Here is a 27122-nt window from a genome sequence, read left to right as displayed (position 1 = left end):
GAAAACGGTCCAACATCCAACCGCCTTACGTTGTGCATCATACCTCGGGGCAGAGAGGAGAGCTGCCTCGGGCGAGTGATTCTCGCCGGCACAACGCTTCCTGGAAACGTTCCTGTTACACCGGGAATTACATCCACGATTCAGCGAAAGACGCGTACGCCGAATTAGACTCGTAATTCGCAGAAACGATAGCGAAAGAAATACGCATAGGAATACGCGTGTGTAAAAACGCGGCTAGACTTACCGCCGGACACGCACGGCTAGAAAAAGCGCAACGCACACCGATTCACCGCGCTCAAACATAAACACGCGCTCCGTACAGAATTATTATAATTAACGCATTATTACACGCGCACTCACGCACGCACACACACACACACACACACACACACACACATTTATACACACCTACACGACCACACATTCTATAATACATCTGCCTTACAATAAACATTTTGTTACACATACATGCTCTCGCTCTTATTACGTCGAAACGAATCCTGATTCCGACTCCGACTATCCGACGGCGATTCGCGCGGAATACGCCCGTGACACGTATACCTCGAGATCCTAAATATTTGTCCATCTGCTCATTACTAAACTCGCGACCGTTGTCCGACTTCAACGTTTTAATCGGTTGCCCGAATTTATTCTCTATCTCTTTTTCGAACTTCTTAAAGTACTCAAAAACATCCGATTTATGTTTCATAAAATAGACATAACGGAAATTCGTCGCGTCGTCTTTGAATGTGAGAAAAAATCTCATCCCGCCAAGAGTCTTCCGACATAGGTCCGCATACGTCAGTATGTATAAACTCGCCCGGTTTAGTTGCAGCTTTCTCGCTATTCTTCTTGAACGGTTGATGATGAGATTTCCCGTACTGGCAGAAGTCACAAAAGAATTTATCTTTATCCGTTAATTTAATTCCAGTAGGAGGACAGGGCCGGTTCTAACCCAGGTCCTCTCAGCGGGGGTGAGGCGCGAGGGGAACCGTGGTGCAGGGGAAGTGACGTCACGCGCGGGGAAGGAGGAACCGCGGCGCGCGGTGGGTGACGTCATCCGCGGGGAAGGGGGATCCGCGGCGCGAGCGATGGACGAGGGGGTCCGCGAGGTGAAGGGGGATCCGCGGTGCGAGCGATGGGCGAGGGGTCCGCGCAGTGAAGGGGGATCCGCGGCGCGAGCGATGGGCGAGGGAGTCCGCGCGGTGAAGGGGGATCCGCGGCGCGACCGATGGACGGTGGTATGAGAAGGACAGCGCTACGTATGGGAAAAGGACAGTGCAAAGTGTGTGAAGAGGACAGTGCTACGAGTGCGACAAGGATGGCGTTAACGTGGGACAAGGACGACGTATAGGTGGGAGAAGGACGACGCAAAGGTAAGTGAACAACGAGTATATTCTAACAATAAGCGAAAGAGAGAGAACAATAGCGCGAAGACGACGCGTGCGAGAGAGAACGATAGCGCAACGTGTGAGAGAGAACAATAGCGCGAAGACGACGCGTGCGAGAGAGAACGATAATACCGCAAGACTTACAATTCGCGCGCGCGAAAGAGAGAACGATAATATCGAGAACGCATGAGAGATAACGATACTTAAAACTAGCGCAAGAGAAACGCAGAGATGGGAACGCATGGAGAGGCGCATAAATAATTAGTTTTTTTTAAATTAAAATATAAAATATAAATTTATTTTAAAATGTGTGTGTGTTAATACAATTGTGTGTGTGTGTACTTAAAATTAAGATTATAATTTTAAATAATATAATAATAAAATAATAATAATATATAATTTTAAAAATAATAATATTGGAGGATGCGGGGGTGCGGGGGTGGGGGGGGTCAGGAGAGCCGTGTCAGGAAGATGGCCGCTCCTGGAAGACTAGGGGCGATGAGCTGGGCCAGGGGGAGGCCGCTCCTGTAACAGAAAAGACACATATTTCATTAGATTTTAATAATTTATTTTTGGATACTTTTTGTCATATTATAAATGGAAAGATACTTACAATGTTATCCATTTATTTAATGTGGCAAATGGGGCACATGTCACATGGCAGTATTAGAAGTAGAGATTTCCTGCACTCTTTGCACGACATATTATATCTATCAATAAGCTGTGATTTTATGTTGTCGAACAGATGTAGCTTCCAGAAACAATTCCGATAGTCTAAGAAAACATTCAGTGCAATATTTCAATCCATTTTCCATATAATAATAGGAAATGCAACATATTTTTGTTGCTTCGTCAAATGTTATTATCTCAGGTAAGTCTAAATATCGCTGTTTCTGTTGTACTAGTTCAGCATCATTATTGTCACTATCATAGTCACTGTCCTCCAAGGGTTCTATTTCTATATCAGACCCATCCTCGTCTGATTCATCTAGATTGTCAATGTCCATATGATTATCACCATCATCAATATCCATTTGATTATCTTCATCATCAATGATAATAATTTCTTCAACGCCTTCGTCGACGATAATAACATCCATATCTTCATCGTCGATGATGATTACGTCTTCTTCAGCCATTGCACTAACACACAAGACTAACGAAACGCAAAGAACAACGAAATAATATTCTAATGTCGCAGACTCCTCTTCATTATATATCTTTTTAATATCTCGCGTCTCATTCCAATTAGAGCATCGCGTCATCTAGCATTTCTCTACATCTTTGGCGGAGCGTGTTGAAAAATTGTCGACTATTCTTATTCGTATGGAAGGAAAGAAATAAAATTCATAGATGGAATAAAAATAATTATTTATTGTACGCATCGTAAACAATATCATTTACAGCACATGTTAATAATTCGCAATCGATCAATGATTCGCTGTTAAAAACATCACTCTCGCGTATCGTTTTTACAGCATACAGTAGTAATATTACTACATTGTAGTTTCAAATTGTCTAAATTCTTCATTCACGAGATACGTATTTTCGCATAACCAATTATGCATATGATCGATACAATTTTCAAAATTAAATAAATGTAATAACGTTTCTGGTTTCATGTACAAAGAATTTTCGCATAATGTGAGTTTTACAATTTTCGATTGACACATTTCGATCGTTAAATCTCCAATCCTTAATGGGGGAGCAGTCGATTGTAGAAATTGTTCAACGTCTGCTTGCTTCCGCATCAACATTTTCCACGTTGAAAAAGGCAACACTATTTGATTGCCTCGATTGTCGCCGAGAATCAGTTCCACATACGATACAGCCCCAACGCTTATTCCAATGTCCAAATACTTGTAAGACGTCGGGGTTAGAGCGTACCTTCTTCCAAGTATGCGAGCCACACGACGAGGCTGGATACTATAAAATATAAATAATTAGACCAATATATTTATAATTTAATTTAATATAACAAATTTTTTAAACGATTTAAACTTACATTTCTGCTTCTTACACGGTGGAGTTTCACCGTTTCGAATCAGAACGTAAAAATTCATATTTCTTCAGCGGTGAACCTTTCACACGCGCGATTGATGCAATACTGCAATCGTATTAGAATTAATATCAATTCAAATAGTATCGTAAATTGCAATGTAGAGGGGATTATTGCTGACGCAACATTTTAATTTCTTCCAAAATTTTGTCGCGCCGATATACGGCTACGATGACATCATCCTCAGAACAAAGATTTAGCTGAATTTGCTAAAATCGAGCGCCGATGTACGGCTGCTCCTGATACAATCACGTCAAAATTATTCAAATGTACGTGACAAAACGCAAAATTTTCAAGGTTAAGGGGATCCTAAAGTCGACTTTTTTACCGACAAAATGCGAAGAATCATTACGATCATAAATCTTTTTATTGGCTACACAAATCCATAAATCTTTTTCCACAATTAAAGTTCTAAGAATAACGAAATGCGGAGGCTATAACTTAATGCAAAAAAACCAAGAAAGTTACTTAAAACTGTGTTAATTACATTAGTATTACCGACTTCTTGCATCATGTCGTAACAATATTACTTTAATATATAAGTTTTGCAGTTCGTCTGTGTTAAAGACACAGCGCTCGCAGTTGGGATAACATGAAAGAATAATACAGAAGTAAAAAAAGTGATCTTAGAAGCTTATATAAAAAGATTTATGATCGAACTGTTTAGTGTACGTGCGTGCATGTACAGTATCGATATCAAAAGAGTAAAATCAAACAAAATTAGTTGACGAATAGCATGATAGATGGCACTGTCATCAAAACTTTTATCGACAAGGACAGATAAAATCGTATTTTCTCTTTCTCTCTTTCATGCCTGTGATAATAGTTTATACGGATACTCATGATTGCACTCCCTCGTATTTTTTATTTCCTTTTCTCGATCATATGCTCATTCTGTCTCTTTTTAATCTTTCACTCACTACATATCGCTCAACTTCATGCTTCACATTACATGTTGCGTCTCTGTCTCTCTCTCTCCCCCCTCTCTCTCTCACTCACTCATTCACTCTCTCTCTCTTTTTTTTTTGCTTGGTATTATATTCTTACATTCGCTCATGTTACTTTTCCTGTTTTTGGTTCTTATTACTCTATATCACAAAAAGCTTTTTATATGTATGCATTTTTATTATATAGTTTAACGAAATATAAAATATTACATTTATCTCTCTTTCTCTCTGTTTAGTTATAATAAATATATCTATGTCATCCAATTTATATATATTTTTTACATTTGCAGAAAGAAAAATGTATAGAACAATTGATCATAATTTGCAGCTATTTACAAATCAAGATAAGGTTCAATAAAGTTGAATATATATAGAATCAATTTACAAAAAATAAAATTTGAAGGACTTTATCAATTTAAATTATTAAACTTGTATAAGCGTATACAATTTTACTTCAATTATTATTTTATACAACACAATGATGATAGTTATGATTTTTATAGCAGATAAATATATATTTATAATTTTGTAATGCACCCCGTGCACCCCCTTAAAGATAACATATTCCCGGCATGCGATCCGCCGGAAGCTGCCGCCCGGCAGAACATCCGCCGGGCAGAGGCAGGGGCGCGGTGCGCCCACATTTTTAAATTATTAACAACAACCCGAATACAGCCGAGCGTTGCCGACGGGCCTCGATCCGGGCCGGCGAAAACCCGCGCTCGGCGCGCACCCCGAACCCCTCCGAGCGGGCCTCCGACCGTACCGCTTCCCGTAACCCGTTCGGAAGGGGTAATACCGCCGCGCGCCGGCGCGGGCAATTAGGCCGGTATAAAAAGGGCCTGTTCGGTGTAATGAGCACCTTTTTTCCAATCCGCTCTCATCAAGAGTAGCAGCTCCGAAACCTAGACCGCTCCAAAAATTAAATCTCGCTTTTGAAAAGAAAGAAGTAGAGTGAACTCTTCCTCCATCGAGTGTTCTCGATCTTCAAAACCAGATCACTCCATCCGATCTTGATAAAACCGACTGAAAAACAGGGAATCAGAGAGAACTCCGATTCCGTCGAGAGATCTCGACGACCGGTCTAAAATCCGACCGCCAAAACGCAAGTGCATTCTCACGGGGTAGAGACTAGAGCTGCCTCGGACGAGTCGCTCTCGTCGGCACTGCATTCCCGCAAAATCCTTCCGCACGGGACTAACAATTTAAATACCACGAAATCGCGTCTATTAAATTCGGGGAAAACCTACTTAATAAGAAGCGCATTAAAAACAGGGCTTTCCCGGCGTACGAGCACAAAAACGAGACGCGCCGCATCGACGGTCATTGACCGCGCCCGAACCACAATAACACGGCATAAACACCGTTTAAAGGATACGATCGACACAACTCATTTTCGATATCCGTATTATCGTATTCAAGCGCTTCGACTTTAATAATTCTCTCGCGACACGCTACGACGTGCACCCACGACACGATTAAATTGTAATAAACAATAGCTAAGCGCCGCGCGCCGAATATCGCGCTCACGCCTAATTGCACGCGTTTTATTTACATACACGCGCACACACTGTATCCCGGACATTCAATAAACTTACTTATTTTCCTTCTTTTACTCACGCTCTCATTTATTGCAAGACCTCGAACCCGGATTTCCGATCCCGCTAATCTCTAAACAAAACCGCGCGGAAATCAGCCCGTGACATTGGCGCCCGAACAGTTGTAAAATCGCAATACGAGTAAAGCGTGCGAGGGAGTAATGAAAGCGTGGATATACAGGCTTAATAAAGAATAATTGATTGTGATGGCGAAAGCGCTAAATATAGAGGACTCTGGTACACTAGAGGAACTTCGCAAACGAATTAGCCGATTCGCGCAGGAACATCCCGAGCAAATTGACGCGTTCGAGGCATTCACGGGGGAAACAGGTACCCAGGGGGCGATACTTCGACTGTCCATCCCGTCACTGGCGAACGCGGAATTTCGAACACCCACGGCCGCAGAGATCCCGGTGTTTCCTTACGACGGGAAAACAATCAACCAGATTCGCAAATGGGGATGCACTTTCGGCGGCCGAGACCCCCCTGCATTTTTGGAAAGGGTGGGGGAATTAAGGCAGGCATACGGTTTCACAGCATCGCAGCTTTTGCAGGGGCTCCCGGAACTGTTAAAAGGGGACAGTTTATTGTGGTACAGGAATTATCGGGATTCATGGGAAACGTGGGACGAATTTGAGCGCGACTTCCGAAGACAATTTTTGCCTCGACGATACGCGGCCACACTGCGGCGAGAAATTATGGGGCGGCACCAAAAATCAACGGAAAAATTTGCACAGTACGTCACGGTGATGATGACACTGATGCGTCGGGCCGGGGGGTACTCGCGAGACGAGCAGCTCGATATCGTTTATGAAAACATGAACCCGGCGTATAAACATTACGTAAGAATCGACGACGTGCATAGCATAGTAGAGCTACAGACTCGGGCCGCGGAATTCGAGGATATATTGCAGGAACAGAAAGAGGCAGAAAAACGCGAAAAAGATACCGCGAAACCGGCTATAGCAGCAGTATACAACAAAAACGATTGCTGTTGGCGGTGCAAGCAGAGAGGACACACGCGCGCTCAATGCAAAAGACAAGCTAAGAAGTTCTGCTCTCAATGTGGTCAAGACGGAGTATTAACAAAGGACTGTCATCCAAGGGCGGGAAACGCCTCCGGGGCCGGGGAAAGCAAGGCCGCAAACACAACCCCGGGCCCCGCATAATATTCACACCGCGACCGCACGTGAAAATAAATATCCGAGAACGAGAATACAACGCCCTAGTGGACGGAGGTTCAGAGATCTCCCTGATCAATCAGACCATAGCCGAAGAATTAAACAAAAAAGGGTTCGAAACTAGGGGAGAGAGAGGGGCGGTAGGCCTCGCGAATGGATCCACTGGGGCGCATCAAACTTCCGTATAAAATAGGCAGGCGGACGATCGAACATAACTTTGTCATCCTCCCACACATGGAGGATGAAGTGATCATCGGGATTGATCTGCAATACAGATTACGTCTAAGAATTCCGCCACCACCGAGATACGTGAGGAAGCTATTGCCAAAATGCAATACGATCGGGGGACTAGCCGTACAAACTCTGGAGGAAAAAGAACGACTGCAACAATTCTTAGAGAGAGAACTACTTGAGTTCGAGAAAATCCACGGGCCAACTACAAAAGTAGAACATATCATTAGATTGAAAGACGAAACACCAGTCAAACAAAGATATCGGCCACGCAACCCGGCCATGCAGGCTATCATCGACAAAGAGATGGACGAAATGATGGAACAAGGCGTGATCGAACCATCGCATAGCCCATGGAGCTCACCGATCGTAATAGTCAAAAAGAAAGATGGCAAACACCGGTTCTGCATAGACTTCCGCCGAATAAACGACGCAACACACAAAGACGCGTATCCTCTACCGCAAATTACCGCGACGCTCGACAAATTAAGGGAGGCGCGTTACCTGTCCACACTTGATCTTAAAAGCGGTTACTGGCAGGTTCCGCTCGCAAAAGAAAGTCGATTAATAACCGCATTTACCGTCCCGGGGAAGGAGTTATTTCAATTTACAGTAATGCCGTTCGGGCTGCATTCGGCACCAGCGACATTTCAGAGATTATTAGATACAATCCTCGGGCCGGATTTAGAACCGCACGTTTTCGTTTATTTAGACGATATTATCATAATCAGTAAGACTTTTCACCTCGAATGAACACCTCGAGCTGCTCGCCGAGACCTTCCGTCGCCTTCGAAATGCACAACTACGGCTGAACCCTGATAAGTGCAAATTTTGCGTAGATAAGTTAAAATATCTCGGGCACATCATAGACAGGGAAGGGATCCGGACGGACCCTGAAAAAGTTAGCGTAGTGGCCAACTGGCCGGAGCCGCGAACGGTCAAACAAATTCGGCAATTTATTGGGATGGCCTCGTGGTATCGGCGATTCATTGCGAACTTTTCCGAAATAGCTGCACCGCTTACGCGTCTAACTAAGAAGAACGCACGTTGGGCATGGGATACCGAACAGGCGGAGGCGTTCCGCACGTTAAAAGCAAAACTAGTGTCCGCTCCAGTCCTGGCCTGCCCAGACTTTACGAAGCGTTTTTGTTTGCAAACGGACGCAAGCACATCCGGCCTCGGTGCAGTCCTCACGCAACAACACAAGGACGGAGAAAGAGTTATTGCGTATGCGAGCCGGACTTTAAACGCGGCGGAACGAAACTACTCCGCGACAAAGCTCGAATGCCTGGCAATCGTCTGGGGAATCCGGCGGATGAAAGGTTATTTAGAAGGCTATGCCTTTACGGTCATAACCGATCACCAGGCCCTGAAATGGTTACAAAAGTTAGAATCTCCGACCGGACGACTCGGACGCTGGGTATTCGAGCTACAACAATTTGAATTCGACATCAAGTACCGCCGGGGGGTACAAAATCGCGTGGCAGATGCGTTATCACGATACCCGGAAGTACGCGCTATCGAACGGAAGAAGTGCCGCTAGTACGACCGAATGCGGGAAGAAACAGAACAGGATCCAGCCACCAGACCAGAATACAGGATGAAGGAAGGGAAATTGTACCGACACATCCTACACACGCTGAATTTCAAGGAGATAAGCAGCAGCGACCAGTGGAAGCTGTGCGTCCCGACACCGATACGGCAAAAGGTCATGCAGAAATATCACGACGAACCAACAGCCGGACACCTCGGCATCGCGAAAACAATCGCGAGGATTGCCGAGGGTTACTATTGGCCAGGCATGTTCCGGGACATAACAAAGTACGTACGGAATTGCAAAAATTGCCAAAGTCACAAAGCAGCGCAAGAGAAACCACCGGGAAAGCTGCACGCAACCGAAACGAAAAGACCATGGCAGCAGGTCTGCATCGATTTAATTGGTTCATTACCGAGATCCAAGAAAGGGCATACTTGGCTGCTGGTCATGCAGGACCGCTTTTTAAAATGGACCGAACTTGCACCGCTGCGCCGAGCCACGGCCGACGCCGTCACACAAGCCGTCACGAGCAATATCATTATGCGACACGGCAAGCCAGAAAGCATTCTGTCAGATAACGGAACACAACTTCGATCTCGACAACTGGAGGAGAGACTAAGGGAGTGCAACATCAAGCACATAACCACCCCGGCATATGCGCCTCACTGCAATCCGGTAGAAAGGACCAACCGCTCAATAAAAACAATGGTGAGCCAGTATGTCGGCAAGGATCAGAAAGCGTGGGACGAGAAGATAAACGCATTACAATTCGCGTATAACACGGCCGTACACGACGCGACAGGATACACACCAGCATTCTTAAACTGTGGCCGTGAATTAATATCGCCTGTGGCCGACGATCCGCCGAACAGCCCAGCACCAGCCCCAGAAACAATTAAGAAACAGCTGGAAGAAGCTAACGAGCTCGTCAAAATCAATCTCGCCAGAGCCTTCGAAAAGCAGAAACACTACTACGATTTGAGAAGGAGGGCCTGGAAACCACGCATTGGTGAATGGGTGTGGAAGAAAGATCATCGACTGTCGAAAAAAGCGGATAATTTCAACGCGAAACTCGCGCCGAAATATAGCGGGCCTTACGAAGTACGTCGGGTAATATCGCCTGTGATCGTGGATCTTCGGAGCAGGCGAGGAAAGTGGCTGAAACACGTCCATATACAGGATTTGAAATCAGCAAAAACAGACTCAGAGGACGAGGACAACAATAATAACAACAGCGACAATAACGATAGCGAGGATGACGACGTGTAATTCGAAGCAACGGTTCACTTCAAGTCGACATGTCGAACAACGAAGATATCCTAGCTGCGATAGAAGAATATCTGGGCGAATCCTCCGCCACCGAGGCGCAGCCCGCGCCGTCGGCTCCGCCACCAGAGCCGCAAGAGCAGCCGCCACCAACGCGGCCGCCGAGGGTCGGAACGACCATACAGAGGTCCGACCGGGTCAACGAGCAGAAGCGGCTGATGCTCTTGGCCCAACCGCCGCCACCACCTGGGCGTAGGCCGAGTCGGCCTTACGAAAAACCGCCGAGACCACTGCCGAAAACCGCAGCCGAGCCGCCACCGGAGGAGATTCTACGACCGATGGGACCTTTGACAGCTCCACCAGTCAAGGTAGAGATCGAGCCCGGTCTGATTGTGGAGGTACCGCACTTCGCGGTACATGTCAGCCGGCGGTATAAACCAAGGACTCCGCAGGGACGATGGATACTCCGCTTTTCCGGGGACGGAAAACTGCGCTATAAGCGCAAAATAAGCTAGATTCCATGCCATTCTAGATCCAGACGTCCGACCGACCGACCAACCGTCCGTTCCACCGCTCCGTACATCGAGCGTCAAGTGTGCCTCAAATTCAGGCACAAATCTAAGGGGGGGGGGGTGATGTAACGATGCACCCCGTGCACCCCCTTAAAGATAATATATTCCCGGCATGCGATCCGCCGGAAGCTGCCGCCCGGCAGAACATCCGCCGGGCAGAGGCAGGGGCGCGGTGCGCCCACATTTTTAAATTATTAACAACAACCCGAATACAGCCGAGCGTTGCCGACGGGCCTCGATCCGGGCCGGCGAAAACCCGCGCTCGGCGCGCACCCCGAACCCCTCCGAGCGGGCCTCCGACCGTACCGCTTCCCGTAACCCGTTCGGAAGGTAATACCGCCGCGCGCCGGCGCGGGCAATTAGGCCGGTATAAAAAGGGCCTGTTCGGTGTAATGAGCACCTTTTTTCCGATCCGCTCTCATCAAGAGTAGCAGCTCCGAAACCTAGACCGCTCCAAAAATTAAATCTCGCTTTTGAAAAGAAAGAGGTAGAGTGAACTCTTCCTCCATCGAGTGCTCTCGATCTTCAAAACTAGATCACTCCATCCGATCTTGATAAAACCGACTGAAAAACAGGGAATCAGAGAGAACTCCGATTCCGTCGAGAGATCTCGACGACCGGTCTAAAATCCGACCGCCAAAACGCAAGTGCATTCTCACGGGGTAGAGACTAGAGCTGCCTCGGACGAGTCGCTCTCGTCGGCACTGCATTCCCGCAAAATCCTTCCGCACGGGACTAACAATTTAAATACCACGAAATCGCGTCTATTAAATTCGGGGAAAACCTAGCGTACTTAATAAGAAGCGCATTAAAAACAGGGCTTTCCCGGCGTACGAGCACAAAAACGAGACGCGCCGCATCGACGGTCATTGACCGCGCCCGAACCACAACAACACGGCATAAACACCGTTTAAAGGATACGATCGACACAACTCATTTTCGATATCCGTATTATCGTATTCAAGCGCTTCGACTTTAATAATTCTCTCGCGACACGCTACGACGTGCACCCACGACACGATTAAATTGTAATAAACAATAGCTAAGCGTCGCGCGCCGAATATCGCGCTCACGCCTAATTGCACGCGTTTTATTTACATACACGCGCACACACTGTATCCCGGACATTCAATAAACTTACTTATTTTCCTTCTTTTACTCACGCTCTCGTTTATTGCAAGACCTCGAACCCGGATTTCCGATCCCGCTAATCTCTAAACAAAACCGCGCGGAAATCAACCCGTGACAATTTATACGAACTATAGTCAATATTTATCAAAAAAAAATTTTTTTAAAGTAAAACTTGTAAATTTCATTATTATTATATATCATATGTTGAGATAATTCGTAGTATTGATTTTATTGATATACATATTTGTGATGTAAATTGATTCTACTAAACTTTATTTTTGGTAAATAGTTGTTGGATAGTGTTTGGTGAATTGTTATCAATTATTATAAATATTATTCTTACTGCAAATGTAAACAATATATATAAATTGTATTACATAAATGTATTCATTATAATAAAACAGAGAGAAAGAAAGACAAATTAAATATTTTATATTAAATATTATAAAATAAAAATGCATACATGTACAAAGCTTTTTTCGATATAGAGAAATGAGAACCAAAAAACAGTAAAGATTACAGGAGCGAATGTAAGAATATAATACCAAACAAATAAACAGAGATAAAGAGTGAGTGAGAGAGAGAGAGAGAGAAAGAGAGAGAGAGAGAGAGAAAGAGAGAGAGAGAGTAACGCAACATATGTAACCGTGTATGTATGAAGCATGAGGCGATATGTAATGACCGAGAAATTAGAAAGAGACAGAATGAGCATATGATCGAGAAAACAAAAGAAAAAATATGAGAGGGAATGCAATAATAATAATGCGTATATATAAATTATTGTCACACGCATGCAAGAGGGAAAAAAACAATATGGTTTTACGAAATCTCTAACAGTTGTTATAGATAAGGAAAGATCTCCGATTCAAAACGAGAGTGAGAAGGAGTAAGGAGCAAGCAAGATGAAAATTCATCAAAGAGTTCCGAAATCTCGCTCGCCAGGCTCGTTTTTTCTTATCTTCATATGTATACATGTCAATTTATTGTGAAAAATCAAATTTTTATATTTCGCATTTTTTCGATTTGAAAATAATTGCAATAGATTAATGAAATTTTTGCGATTAAAGTGACACCAAACATGACATAAATCGGATAATTTTTAATTAAATTAATTATTAAATTTTAATTATATATTTTTTTTATTTTTTTTATTATATATTTTATATATTTTATATATTTTTATATATTTTTATTATATACTATATATTTTATTATATATTTTTTTATTATATATTTTTAAAAAAATGATTCGATTTATGTCATGTTTGGTGTCGTTTTAATCGCAAAAATTTCATTAATTCATTGCAATTATTTTCAAATAAAAAAAATGCAAAATATAAAAATTTTATTTTCTATAGTATTGCGGAATCAGACTGCGCGGCGGCTGTAATATATATATTTACTGAGCAGTGATGCCAGAATGGATACGCTGGCAACAGCAAATTATCTCGCATAGAGTACAGCTCGATGTTTCTCGACGTTCCTCGATCCTCGACTGTTACAAATTACAACGCGTTATAATGTGTCGCTTATAATAAAAATATTATATATATATATATATATATATGTATATATATATATATATATGTATATATATATATATATATATATATATATATATATATATATACAGGGTCTACCAAAAGTGTGGAAACCCCTAAATATCTCGGAAAATATACGTTTTACAGAAAAGTGTTTCCAACAAAAGTTGTAGGGTTTAAGAAGATCTATATACTGATTCTATCAGTTTGACCTTGGATGGCGTCGTCAAGGTCAGGTCAAGGTCACATTGACTTTTTTAAATGACACCCCCTACATTTGATTGCATATTCTTATAGCTTAATTCAAGAGCTTTCCAAAACACTATAATAATGTTCATTTTTATTAAGTACTTTGCGAGTTATGAGGGTTGAATGATAGAGTAGCGCCGGTATTAACATTATCCAAGGTGTACTACATGGAGGTTACTCGCTCGGATTTGCATCTGTTGTGTGTGTGATCCAGCTAACTAAGGCAAGATCGATTCCTCAACATATCCTCATATTTCGCTGAAGTCAAATTGCCAAAAAATTGCTCCATAAAACGTGTATGAAACGTCTCGTTAGTTCCTTCATTTACCGCTATGTGACGCACTACATGCAGTCTAACTCGCATTTAAAATTCAACTAAGAATGTATAAAGCTATCAAAGAACGAGCACCTTCTAACTTCAGCTTTGAGCAAGCAGAAATTAATTGTTATCGTCCAAATACAACGTACGATTAATTAAAATTAAACGTTTTAAAAATGGCTGGCGACTTGTCGGAACGTGAAAGAATCACTATCCTCATGATGCGTGGATGGGGTGATAACGAAAGATCGTTCTCTGATGTCGTTCGATTATTTAATGACACGTATCCGAACCGTCGAATTAATAAGTCCACTGTGTTAAAAACAATAGAACGTTTTAGACAAACTGGTAGCGTAAGAAATCGCTCTAAGTCAGGAAGACCATTGTCTGCAACCAACGAAGAAAAACAACTTGATGTTCTGCAGACATTTATTGAAGATCCCAATTCTAGTGTTCAGAGAGTCGCTCAAACTCACGATATTGCTCCCATGTCGGTTTGGAGAATTTTAAAGAAGAACAAGTTCCATCCATATAAATTGCAATACGTTCAAGAATTGCAAAACGGAGATGAGGAGCGTCGTATACATTTCTGTGAAAGAATGATGGCACTAATAGATGTCCGGCCCATCTTCCCTTATCAAATTGTTTTCACAGACGAGGCAACTTTTACCTTAACGGGAGAAGTTAATAATCAAAATTTTCGTTTCTGGTCAGATGAGAATCCGAATTGGGTGCGGGAAACTCACACACAACATCCACAAAAAATAAATGTATGGTGCGGAATAATAGATGGCTATTTAATAGGGCCGTTTTTTTTTGAAGAATATTTGAACGCTCAAAGGTATGAGAGATTACTTGTTGATCAAATAATTCCAGCCATACAGAATACTTTTCCAAATAATTTCCAAGAAATATGGTTTCAGCATGATGGAGCTCCTGCTCATTTTGGTGCAGGACCACGTCGTATTTTAAATGAGACTTTTCCGCTACGGTGGATAGGAAGAAGGAACGGAAATGAGGGAGGAGAGGATTGGCCACCTCGGTCACCAGATCTAACTCCTCTTGATTATTATCTATGGGGATATCTGAAGAGTAAGGTTTACAGAACAAAACCTAAAACCATTCACGAATTGATACAGCGAATAAGGGATGAAATGGCTTTGATACCTTTTGAAACGAATCGTAAAGTCATTTCTACATTCTACCAAAGATTAGCATATTGTCAGGAAGTAAATGGCAGCCACTTTCAGCATTTACTTTAACACATTGAAACACATTTGCAATCGTTTGGTGCAACCTAACCTGATCTCTGTATACACGCACCGCACGCACGCACACGCACACATTTCGAACAATTATTATGATAAATGAGCATCCACAAATTTATTTACTGTTTACTATGTCGATTGCTTTCCAGGTCTTTAAATGCTCGATTGTAATTTGGTTGGGTCTTTGCTTTTGCTGACTGGATCCACGACCGATCTTGCCTTAGTTAGCTGGATCACACACACAACAGATGCAAATCCGAGCGAGTAACCTCCATGTAGTACACCTTGGATAATGTTAATACCGGCGCTACTCTATCATTCAACCCTCATAACTCGCAAAGTACTTAATAAAAATGAACATTATTATAGTGTTTTGGAAAGCTCTTGAATTAAGCTATAAGAATATGCAATCAAATGTAGGGGGTGTCATTTAAAAAAGTCAATGTGACCTTGACCTGACCTTGACGACGCCATCCAAGGTCAAACTGATAGAATCAGTATATAGATCTTCTTAAACCCTACAACTTTTGTTGGAAACACTTTTCTGTAAAACATATATTTTCCGAGATATTTAGGGGTTTCCACACTTTTGGTAGACCCTGTATATATATATATAGTTACGTTTCTGGTTCGAGTCGCGATCGAGTCCGGTTTGAGAAAAGAAGAAGCCCGTTGTTGACAGCAGCGTCTGTCATTTGAGTTTGGTCTGTCTAGCTGTGCGGACGCGTTTTTTTCCCGAGCCGATCCGTTGTGCTATTTGTGTTATTATTCCGTATTATTTACGTTATCGTTTATGTTCTGTGTTGTGTATTAAAGTTCCTTGCTTCTCTAAAAATGCTTATTTATTTCGCGCGTCTCGCGAGCGGCCGATTCATAAGTGCGCGCTTTCGATCGAAATCCTCGCCGCGAGCGTAACATATATAGTGCATATTTATTTATTTTAGATATAGTGCTCATGTAATGATGTGTAAATATAATGCCAAACGCTTGCCTCTCTATGTTCAAAGATTACATACTTTATTAGTGCCAGAGACGATTTATTCAGGAGCTAGCTGCTTTTAAAAATATTTGTCTCAGAGGTGATGTATTCGTGTGCAGGTTTCTAAAAATATTTTATACCAGACGCGGTTGCATGAGCGCTATGGTAATTAAAAAACATTTGTCCCAGAGGCGATCTATTCGTGTGCTGGTTTTTAAAAATATTTTATACCAGATGCGATTGCATGAGCGCTGTGGTAATTAAAAAAGATTTGTTCCAGAGGCGATCTATTCGTGTGCTGGTTTCTAAAAATATTTTATACCAGATGCGGTTTGCATGAGCGCTATGGTAATTAAAAAATAATTATCCCAGAGGCGATTTAAAAAAATCTCAATGTAAAGATTATCTTCATTAATTAAAATTGGAGAAACAAAAAAGGTATATTGCATCTTATAAAAATTGGCCTACTCTATATTCAGAAATTGTAAATTGAAGAAATGAATAAATTTATTATTCTATTCATATTTGCGATGAGATAAATATATAATGTAATGTAAATGTTTGTAAATTTATATTATAATTTGTAACGGAGCACCTTTCCCGACGCCGCGGATCGGCTCGTCGGAGTCAGGGTTCGGGAGAAGGGGAGGCTCAGGCTCGCAAAACACCACACAATTATCATTTAAAATAAGTTTATTTTAAAGAAAAAGAACAAACAGACGAGTTTCGGGCGGTAGGCCCGTACAAGTACGCCAATGTACGCTATTATTTACACGGAGTCGCGACGGAATTTCGGGCGCGGCTTTAATTATCCTAAATCTAATAACTAACGGATACGGCCTAAAGCTAATCAAGATATTTACAATGTTTACTATACAAACCGTGGACGTATCTTTCGAACGCGGACCGCGGAGAAACCAAAGGATGGTTGCGTGCAGCGTGGCAAGGACACGGGCCTAGCAGGGTCTGCCAACCGAAGTTGGCTGAGGACGGGAGAACCCGTTCTCTGGATGGCGTACACGGGTGCCCCGTGGTACGCCGGGATACTGGACGTCGGTAGCAACCGACAGAGCCCGGTAGCAACCGGGCTCTAGACCAGGGGAATTAAACAGGGTCCCCCCTCAGAGTCGGTCTCGCGACGCGGAAGTCCTAATGGGTGGTCGCGTGCCGTATGGCACGGACACGGGTCTAGCAGGGTCTGCCAACCGAAGTTGGCTGAGGACGGGAGAACCCGTCCTCCGGATGGCGTACACGGGTGCTCCGTGGTACGCCGGGATACTGGACGTCGGTAGCAACCGACCGGGCCCGGTAACAACCGGGCTCTAGACGAGGGGAAGTAAAACAGGACCCTCCAGAGTAAACGCGCGGACGGTGAACGAACGATTTGTCGGGCGGCCGTGACGAAAGGTTGGTTGAGGATCTGGTAGGAGGAGAGAGAGAGAGAAAACCAGTTTTATTCAAGACAGTCTATTATTATGCGGAGGGTCGTGAGAAATGCGGAACGGGGGGGGGGCAGTCGCTGTCCAGGAGCCGTGGATATGGCTGTCCTCCAAGAGCTGCGGCGGTTCCTCCAGGTACCGCAGACACGGCTGTCCTCCAGAAGCTGCGGCGGTTCCTCCAGGTGCTGCAGATACGGCTGTTTTCCGGGAGCCGTGGATACGGCTGTCCTCCAGGGTACGGCGCTCGTCCACGCACCAGGAGCCGTAAGAACGGCTGTCGTTGCGGGAGCCGTGAAAACGGCTATTCGTACCAAGAGCCGTGAAAACGACTATTTGTTCCAGGAGCCGTGAAAATGGCTGTTTGTTCCGGGAGCCGTGAAAACGGCTGTTTGTTTCAGGAGTCGTGAAAACGGCTATTCGGGTACCAGGATGCGAACCGGACAGTCCGGACGTCGGTAGCGACCGACCGAGTACAGGAGCCCCGTACCCTGGACCGTGTCGTCCGTGGCTCGACTGGAGAGCGGTTCGGATGCGAGGAAGTAAGCCGGACTGTTCCGGACGTCGGTTGCAACCGACCGAGTACGGGAGCCCCGTACCCTGGACCGGATCGTCCCTGGCTCGACTGGAGCTCCTGGTTATCGGGTTTACCCAAGGTCTGTAAATGAATGGCGGGAGGGGAAGGAAGGTCTTCGCATGAGCGCCATTTTGGGGCCACGAAGTATGTGTGAGTGTGTGTTGTACGAGAAGAGTGAGTGAGTAATAGTAAAAGTGGAAGGTGGAATTGATATATAGTATTAAAAAATACATGTAATAATGCCAGGCTGTTGTGCGAAAAATTGTCGCAATCGTGCAGAACAAGGATTTCGTCTTTTTAGATTTCCTGCTGACGAAAAACGTAAACAAATTTGGATTAAACAGTGTGCTAAACATCCAAAAGGAGATTCGAGGTTATGTGAGGTATTATTGAATCTGAGTAAATAATTTTGTAATACGACTGTTTGATTCTAAAACATAATACAAAACTGTAAAAAAATATCAAAAATTATTCATTTAATATCAATTTTATTGAATTAAGTAAGATATAATAGTTATCGAGGCTTAGCAAGTTCGTTGTATTGATATATTAAGTTTTAAAATTATATAGTTGAATATTTGGAGTATCCTTGACAAATATAATAAATAGGCAATAAATATTTGTTGTCGTTGCAGTTTCATTTTGATGATTCTCAATTTGAAAATAAACGACAGGATGGACGACGTAAATTAAAACCTAATGCCATTCCTACAATTTTTACAACTGAGGAAAGTATTAATGAAGTTTTACAAGATGAAACTGAATCTTCTGTAGGTGTTTTGACTGAAGAAAATGTAATTGATCGTAAGTGACAAATATTATCTTAGCATTTTATTTTGTTATTTCTAATATCTTAATCATAATCTTTTTTTTTATAGAAATAAATATTCAGCATGATAATCAACCTGTGCATGTAGATACAGAAACTCAAACTGAAGTATATAACAATGTTGCATTTAATACTATACAATTTTCTGAAAAAGATGGAACAATCAGACAAGTTAATGAAATTAAATATTTAAAGAAGAAATTAGCTGAAACAATAAAAAAAAATGATGAATTTACATTAAAATTTAAAAGAGAAAAACTCTTAAGATTAAAGCACAAAAAAGCACACAAAAATTTAAAAAAAAAATATGCAACATTGTTTAAAAAAATAGAAGAAATATCATTTCTGAAAGAATTTGAATCAGCGTTAACCAATCGACGAGCCAATTGGCCTCCACAATGCTTGAAATCGGCTATGCAAATAAGATATGCTGGTAATTAGTTTCTTTAGTAATTGTTTATTCATTAATAAAAAGTAACATTAAATAATGATTTTTTATGGCTTATTATTATTTTTTGGTTTTCAGTTGGGTGGAAAGCATATTTATTTTTAAGGAACAATTTGAAATTACCGTTGCCATCCTATTCCACTTTATGTAGACACATCACTCGACTAAATTTCAGCCCTGGCGTACTAAAAGATGTGATTTCCTTAATGAAAAAAAAAAAAGAAACTCACACATCTTTACACCAATCAGACTGTGTACTTTTAATGGACGAAATGGATATTTGCAAAACATTGGAATATGATGTCAGCACAGGTAATACAAAGCATTAAATAAAAGTAGATTTTTTATTAAATACAGCTCATTGCCATAGCACTCACTAATCATGTGGCATAACATGATGGTTTGATGTGTACTGTTTTTATACAGTCAGTTTAATATGACAAATTTATGGCAAATTGGGAAACAACCAACACATAATAAGCATCATAAAGGATGAGTTATAATTTCTGAAAACAACTTTTATTTATAAAATAAATGGAACAAGTGATGTATTAATTGAATTTTAATAAAAACATTAAATCACTCTAAACTGATGTTATAATATTGTTACGTTAATTAATCAAACTAACATGTTAAAGTAAATAAAATTTCATTTTACATATAAATCAAGCACTCAATTTATTTTATTTTACAACTATTAACCGATATTTTACATTTTTCTATTTTATTTATATTTTATACTAATAATATATCACTTTCCTTAATTTATTTTATATAATTAAATATTGAAAATAAAATATTGAAAATAAATACAATTATATTCACACACAATTTTCATATTCCTATATACCTATATTAATATTAAATAATTTTATTAAATTATGTATAATTATTATATATCATTAATCATTTACTATTTATAATCATAAAATCATATATGTATATATATATATATATATATATATATATTCTTATTAACTTATTAATTTTTTAAAAATTTGTTTTCTCTGTGTTTAATTTGTTGTTTTAGGATCTTTTTTTGGTCAAACAACATATAAAGAAGATATACAGACGTTAAGTTCAAATGTTATTGTTTTTATGCTAAGAGGATTAAATGACAATTGGAAACAAGTTATTGCATGGCATCTTACAACAAAAACCTCAGATGAAAATTTCATGTGTGATGTAATTTTAGAAATAATTGGTGAGATAGAAAAAATAGGTTACAAAGTACATGGTCTTGTCTCAGATATGGGACTAAAAAACCAAGCTGTATGGCGAACATTAGGTGTGAAAGTGGGCAAAGATAACAATACACCTTTCATAACTCATCCCATACGACCGCATGAATCTTTATATATATTTCCAGATGTTCCTCATTTGTTGAAAAATTTACGGTCAGCTTTAATGAATAATCTTATTATAAAAGTAGCTTTAACGATTGTGCAATCTGAAGGATTACCTTGTAATGAAGTTCGGTTTCGATATCTTGAGATATTAGAAGAAAGCCAAAGACGTTATCAATTGAAACTTGCGCCAAATATCACTGTGGATATCTTGAAACCTTCAAATTTTAATAAAATGAATGTTGCAGCCGCAGCTCATATATTTAGTGAGAGAACAGCAGCTGCTTTAGAAACTTTAGTGCAATTACAAATTATGGAACGAGATGCGTTAACTACAGCTTGGTTTTTAAGAACAGTCAGATCCTGGTTTAATGTTATGAATGGTAGATATCAAAAGGATGCAATTACGCTAGGAAATAAACAGAAAAAAGTGTCAATTATTGATAATTTCTTATATTTAATTGAGCATATTGTTATTGGAGGAGCATGGAAGCCAGTTCAAACTGGTATCAAGATATCAGTTTTAAATTCAATATGCCTTATAGATAAACTTTTTAAAGATGATTATTATTATTTTTTTACCTCTCGCTTAAATCAAGATGCTTTGGAAAACTTATTTTCTACATTGCGAAGACATGGAAATGTTAACCCAACACCTTTGCAAGTAAAAAGATGTCTTCGTCTCATTACTTTGTGTCAATTTGTTGATACTCATAAAACAAATAGAAACTATGATTGTGATAATGATGAACATTATATTGATTTTTTTAATACTTTAAAAAAAACTTCAAACAAAGAGAAAAAAGACGAAAGTATTCCACCTGAAAAATGTATGTATTCACAAATATATGAAAATGAACAAGATTATAGTTTTGTTAAACCTATAGAAAATACAATCCAATGTAATGTCATCAATAATGTTATTGGAAGTGCTATATCTTATGTTCTCCGCAAACAATATGTTTGTCGATCATGTGTAATGGCACTTACGGCGAATGATAACAATCGATTTTCGATTTACACTAACAATCTCTCTTTTGGATTTTTAGAAAATCCTTCTACTCCACTTTTTAAATATATAACTACAGTCGAAGCACATCTTGAAGAGCACTTGCATCGGTGTGAGCTACATCCTCAATTATTTAAACACTTATTATTTATGATTAAGACTTGGGTACCTTCTACCATACTTTGTAAATCATGTAATACATTTAATAATATTATCTGTCGCTATATCCATATTCGCCAAATTATCCATCTTAATAACAAAAAGCAATTAATTAAACAGTCAAAACATAAATCTTTTGCTTCAAAAAGTGCATTTAGACAAGTAATAAGTTAATTTTTTACTAATTTTTATTAATAATTTTTTATTTTGAGATCTAATAAAATAACATTTTATAATTTATTTTTTTTATAATGTAATATTATAATACATGTTATAACTATATATATTAAATTGCGTTATGTTTAAAAATACATTATATTTAAAAATTATATCGTTATGTTCAAAAATTGCGTTCTTTTGTTGAATTATAATAAATATTTAAATATTTTATAATTTATTACGTTTATTTTATTTTCAATACACTTTCTTTCCTTTTATTTTACCACTTCTTGGTGTAATTTCAATTATATTAATTTTTTAAAGCACTTTTGTCTACCCTTAACCTCTTTTACATATTGATACATTGACAGCTCTGAAAACTTAGGTTAACATATGGAAGATAGCGACCGCCATGTTGGGGCCAAATGTGTAAATATGAATGCGAAGACCTTCCTTCCCCTCCCGCCGTTCATTTACAGACCTTGGGTTTACCCGACCGGGCACGGTAGAGACCGTGTTCTGAACCTGGGAGCGAGGATAGGAGCTCGGTAGGCTTCGATTACCCAGGGTGCGCCCTGTGGCTTCGAGCGTCCCGAGAGTCGGGACAGGAATAGGTGCCGATCTGCCGGAGCGGCCGCCTTATATACCCGGCTAGCTACCCCCACTCGATACCCCCACGCGGTCATGCGCGTAGTAGTGGGGTAGGCCGCAATTCTCAATCCGCGGCTTCTAATTCCGCGGCTCGGTCGAGGTACTCAATCGGCGGCGCTTGGCGCCAAATTGGCGCAGCGCAGTGACGCTCGTCGTCACAAATTATATAATTTTCATATCATTTACATATACAACAATTATATGTATATATAATATATTTACATATATATAATATATAACATATTTAATATATATATATATATATTTTTTTTTTTAAACATGTATGAAATATATTATATATATACATGTATATGTAAATTAATAAAAATATGATATTATCTCATTTCAATATATTTAACGCAATGCAAAAGATTGCATTTTTTATTATATTATGCATGCTTCAAATAATAATGTCGGTAATAGCGTATCTAAAAATGTCGATATTATCGATATTTTTAGTTACATTTAGATGGGGGCGCTAATCCGTCGGAGTTCGCTCGTCGCTTTAGGATCCTCTTAAGATCCTCATCGAAATTAAGATTTAGTTGAATTTACTAAAATCGAGCGCTGATGTACGGCTGCCCTTGATGCAATCACGTCAAAATTATTTAAATGTATGTGATAAAACGCGAAAAAATAACCGCCAAGGTTAAAACATGCATTATCCCCAGACAAAAATTTAGCTGAATGCGCTAAAATCGAGCGCCGATGTACGGTTGCCCCTGATGCAATCACGTTAGATTTTTCAAATATACGTGACAAAACGTGAAATTATCAAGGTCAAATTGCACACGGTACTACGGGGAATTTTTTGTAAGATGAAATCATTCTAGAATGTTCGACGATAAAACAATGCATGAGACGATATATAAATCATGATAGAGAGGCGCACCCCAACAGCAGCTAAAGTGCATCAGGATAGTCATTAGAAACGCTAAATTTCGCAAGTGTTACAATATGGAGGAGCAAATTTTGCGAGAGCAATCCGCTTTGCTTGATTCGTTGGAAGATTACATTGTGTGGGAGCAACGATGCGACGAGTACATCGAGTCGTTGGAAGAGCAAAGTCGGATCAAACGACCACGATTATCAATCGGATATCGACAATCGCTGATTGCTCAGATCGCGCGAAAATTCGGTACGCGGACGTTTCGTACACGCGGGTGCCGGATGTAGTGCGCGTCAAAATGCACTTGTGTGGCGTGAAATTGATACGGCGTTCGAGAGTCGCGTATCGACTGGTGCGGTGATAAACTATAATCACATCGAACCGCGCCAATTTCTCGATGATGCTAAAGATGTTGGAACATGTGCAGGACGCTCTAAAAAAACACAACAGTGTAAAAGTGAACACTATGGCTGCGTTCCGTTTCGCGCATTATGTACACGGATTACATAGAAAACGGTCCGTTTCACTCAATGCGCGCATCAACAGCGCTCAAGATTCCCTAGATCCCCACCACCTGCAGCGCATAATGCACGCATCAGCTACGTCAAGTCTGAGCTGAGGCAGCTTATGCGTTCTATGCGCTAACGTAATTGTATATGGCTGTTGATAGCGGAATTGTGAAAAGTTTATAGTTTTACAAAAGTGTTAATGTGAAAATATGGAAGATCCTATATTATTCGAATTCCTAGTCTTCGTTGAACAAACGCAGAGTGTCATCACATTATTCCTTACGCAGGAAGTAATTAATAAAGTTCAAACAGGTAATATTTCAATCGGATATGTTTTTAGGTTATATATGATTTTTGCAACTTCTGAAAAATATTTTTTCATAAAGGATTATTTTTACATTTATTTTATTATTGGGTATGAATATAAATTATATTTTCAATATTGTTTGTTGTAGATCAAAAGTTGCTGCAATCACTAGTAAACAAAGAATTAAATAAACAGAATAATTCTAGTTTGGCAAGTTGTTCAACAATCAGTCAGCCGACAGTATTATCTGAGATTCCGAATTCTGATTCCGAAGAAAATGATTCTTCGACTAATAAAGGATTTATATGGTCCGACGCTGCAGTATATATGCTGCTAGAGTTGTATCGGGAGAAAGAATCCGACTTCAATTCGGGAACTAAAAGAAATAATACTGTTTGGGCTGAGCTAGCGGAAATATTAAAAACAAATTCTAATGGAAAGTACGCTGTAACTGGGTTGCAATGCTCCGTAAAAATGTCTGGTCTTAAAAGGACGTTTAAGAATATACGTGACCAAAACAACAAGAGCGGAAATTGCCGAAACACATGGGCCTTTTATTCAGTAAATCTATATTTCTTATTTTTGAAAATAATTCATTTAAATATAAAATATAAATATATCATTAATTTTATTTGTAAACTCTATGAATGTTTTAAATAATTTTCTACGTAATTGACATATATTACTTGATGTCTCAATAAATGTAATTTTTAATTTTTATAATAAATACATTCTGAAGGTCATGGATTCAATTTTTGGAAAAAAAGCTTTTATAAAGCCACCTACTATTGCATCCAGCGAAGGTCCATCTAAACCAATAAATATGACAGAATCAGCAGCAACAGAATCAGCAGCAACAGAATCACCTTCATTGCCATCTAGTAAGTAATAATAAATCAATATAAGAGGCCTATGCTATAACAGGGACCAATAACTGTAAGCTCTGTATATAATCATTGCGCATATCTTTTTATATATATTAAAAAACATGCACAGCGATTACAGAGCTTACAGTTATTGGTAACCGTTACAGAATAGGCCTCTGAGATTTTGATTCTTTATAATTTGTACATATTTACTTAGTAATTAATTTCTATTTCAGATCCATGCAAAAAGCGGAGAGTTGAGACTGTTCTGGAGACTTTTATTGATAATATAAGACAAGATAGAGAGGAAGCAATGGCCAAAAAGGAAGAAGAGAGAAAAGAACGTGAGAAGTTGAAAGAACAGCGGTAAGAAGAACGAAAGAAGATTCATGAAGATAAAATGGAGGTCCAAAAATTGTTAATTGAAATAATGAAAGCTTTAGTTGAAAAGCAAAAATAATTACAATGTTTCTATATTTGATGTATCTATAAATAACTCAAAAATATTATTTCCGTTACGGCGTTGTTTCAGCGATATATTCTATATTCTATTTTGTGAGTGACAATGAGCTAGTTTGTAAAGCCCGTATCAGACTAAGCACTAAATGATTGAAAATTTAAATGAACCAATCCGGAGAACGAAATTTTAGTTCTTTTTGTTTTGATTACACAAATTTCAATCTTTAATGCATAGTCTAATACAAGCTTTACAAACTAGTTTAGTCACATATAAATTAGAATATAGAATACAATTCTTATCAACATCGCTGAAACAACGCCGTAACAGAAATGGGCCATCTGACAAATGCTCAAAAATTTTAACTATTGTTTTTGTCATCTACGCGAATGGCAATTGAACGGGCAATAGATTATCTAAAAGTTTATTTTAGAATTTTCTTAGACTGTTTACCTTTAACAAATGTCAGAATAATTCCAGAATTTATTTTGGTCTGTTGTGTATTGCATAACATTTGTATTTTGCAAAGTGATATAACCAAACTGATGTATGTTTAAATGAAGAAGAAGCAAGACCCATTTTACTTGATAACACAATTAAAATAGAAAATGCTAAAAGAATTGAAATTTATAAATGCTTTACCAAGAAAAATATAATGTTAAAGTCTATAATACTCGAAATTATGTATATAAATATAAATATTTTTGAGTTATTATATATAGATAAATATAGAAACATCATAATTATTTTTAATACTGCTTAGCGAGTCTGCAATCTATCAATTAAAATATCTTTTATTCTACTTCATATTACGTACATTTAAATTAATGACGGTTCTGTTTAACGAAGATGTAAGAAATACGGGTATTAAGCATAATACGTACAAGTGATATAATATAAGTGATATTAATGCAACTAATTAGTAACAATTTGTGATATTATTTTTTGTTATATATTTTTGTAAAAAAAAATATTTTGGAATTTTGAAAATACTGCCAATTGGCCGTTTTACAAAAAATTTTTAGTTTTATTCAGAAATTTCGGAATTAGTTTTAAAATTTTTAAGTAAAACTAAAAATTTGCAACAAATCTGACAATTGGAAGTATTCTTGCAACTTTCAAAAGACAATGTTTTTTATAAGAATAACACGATATCCTTCTAATATATTTGAAATTTGTTTTATATATAAATCTTATATGTAAGTGTTATT

The 27122-nt window shown here is 39.4% G+C and overlaps 1 protein-coding gene across 1 annotated transcript; it reads left to right on the top strand.

The window, feature by feature from the left end:
* Positions 1-18383: 18383 nt before the first annotated feature.
* LOC112638896 lies at positions 18384-19664 on the top strand. The gene is made up of 4 exons (XM_025411478.1): positions 18384-18686; positions 18918-19086; positions 19161-19219; positions 19638-19664. Exons 1-4 carry the CDS (start codon positions 18522-18524, stop codon positions 19662-19664), a joined length of 420 nt encoding a protein of 139 aa, XP_025267263.1. The 5' UTR covers positions 18384-18521.
* The last annotated feature ends 7458 nt before the right edge of the window (positions 19665-27122 follow it).

This window comes from Camponotus floridanus, unplaced genomic scaffold (assembly GCF_003227725.1).
Source record: "Camponotus floridanus strain SB8 unplaced genomic scaffold, Cflo_v7.5 scaffold106, whole genome shotgun sequence".
NCBI lineage: Eukaryota > Metazoa > Arthropoda > Insecta > Hymenoptera > Formicidae > Camponotus > Camponotus floridanus.
Note: the sequence above shows the minus strand (reverse complement) of the source record. Positions and strands in the feature narration are given on the sequence as shown.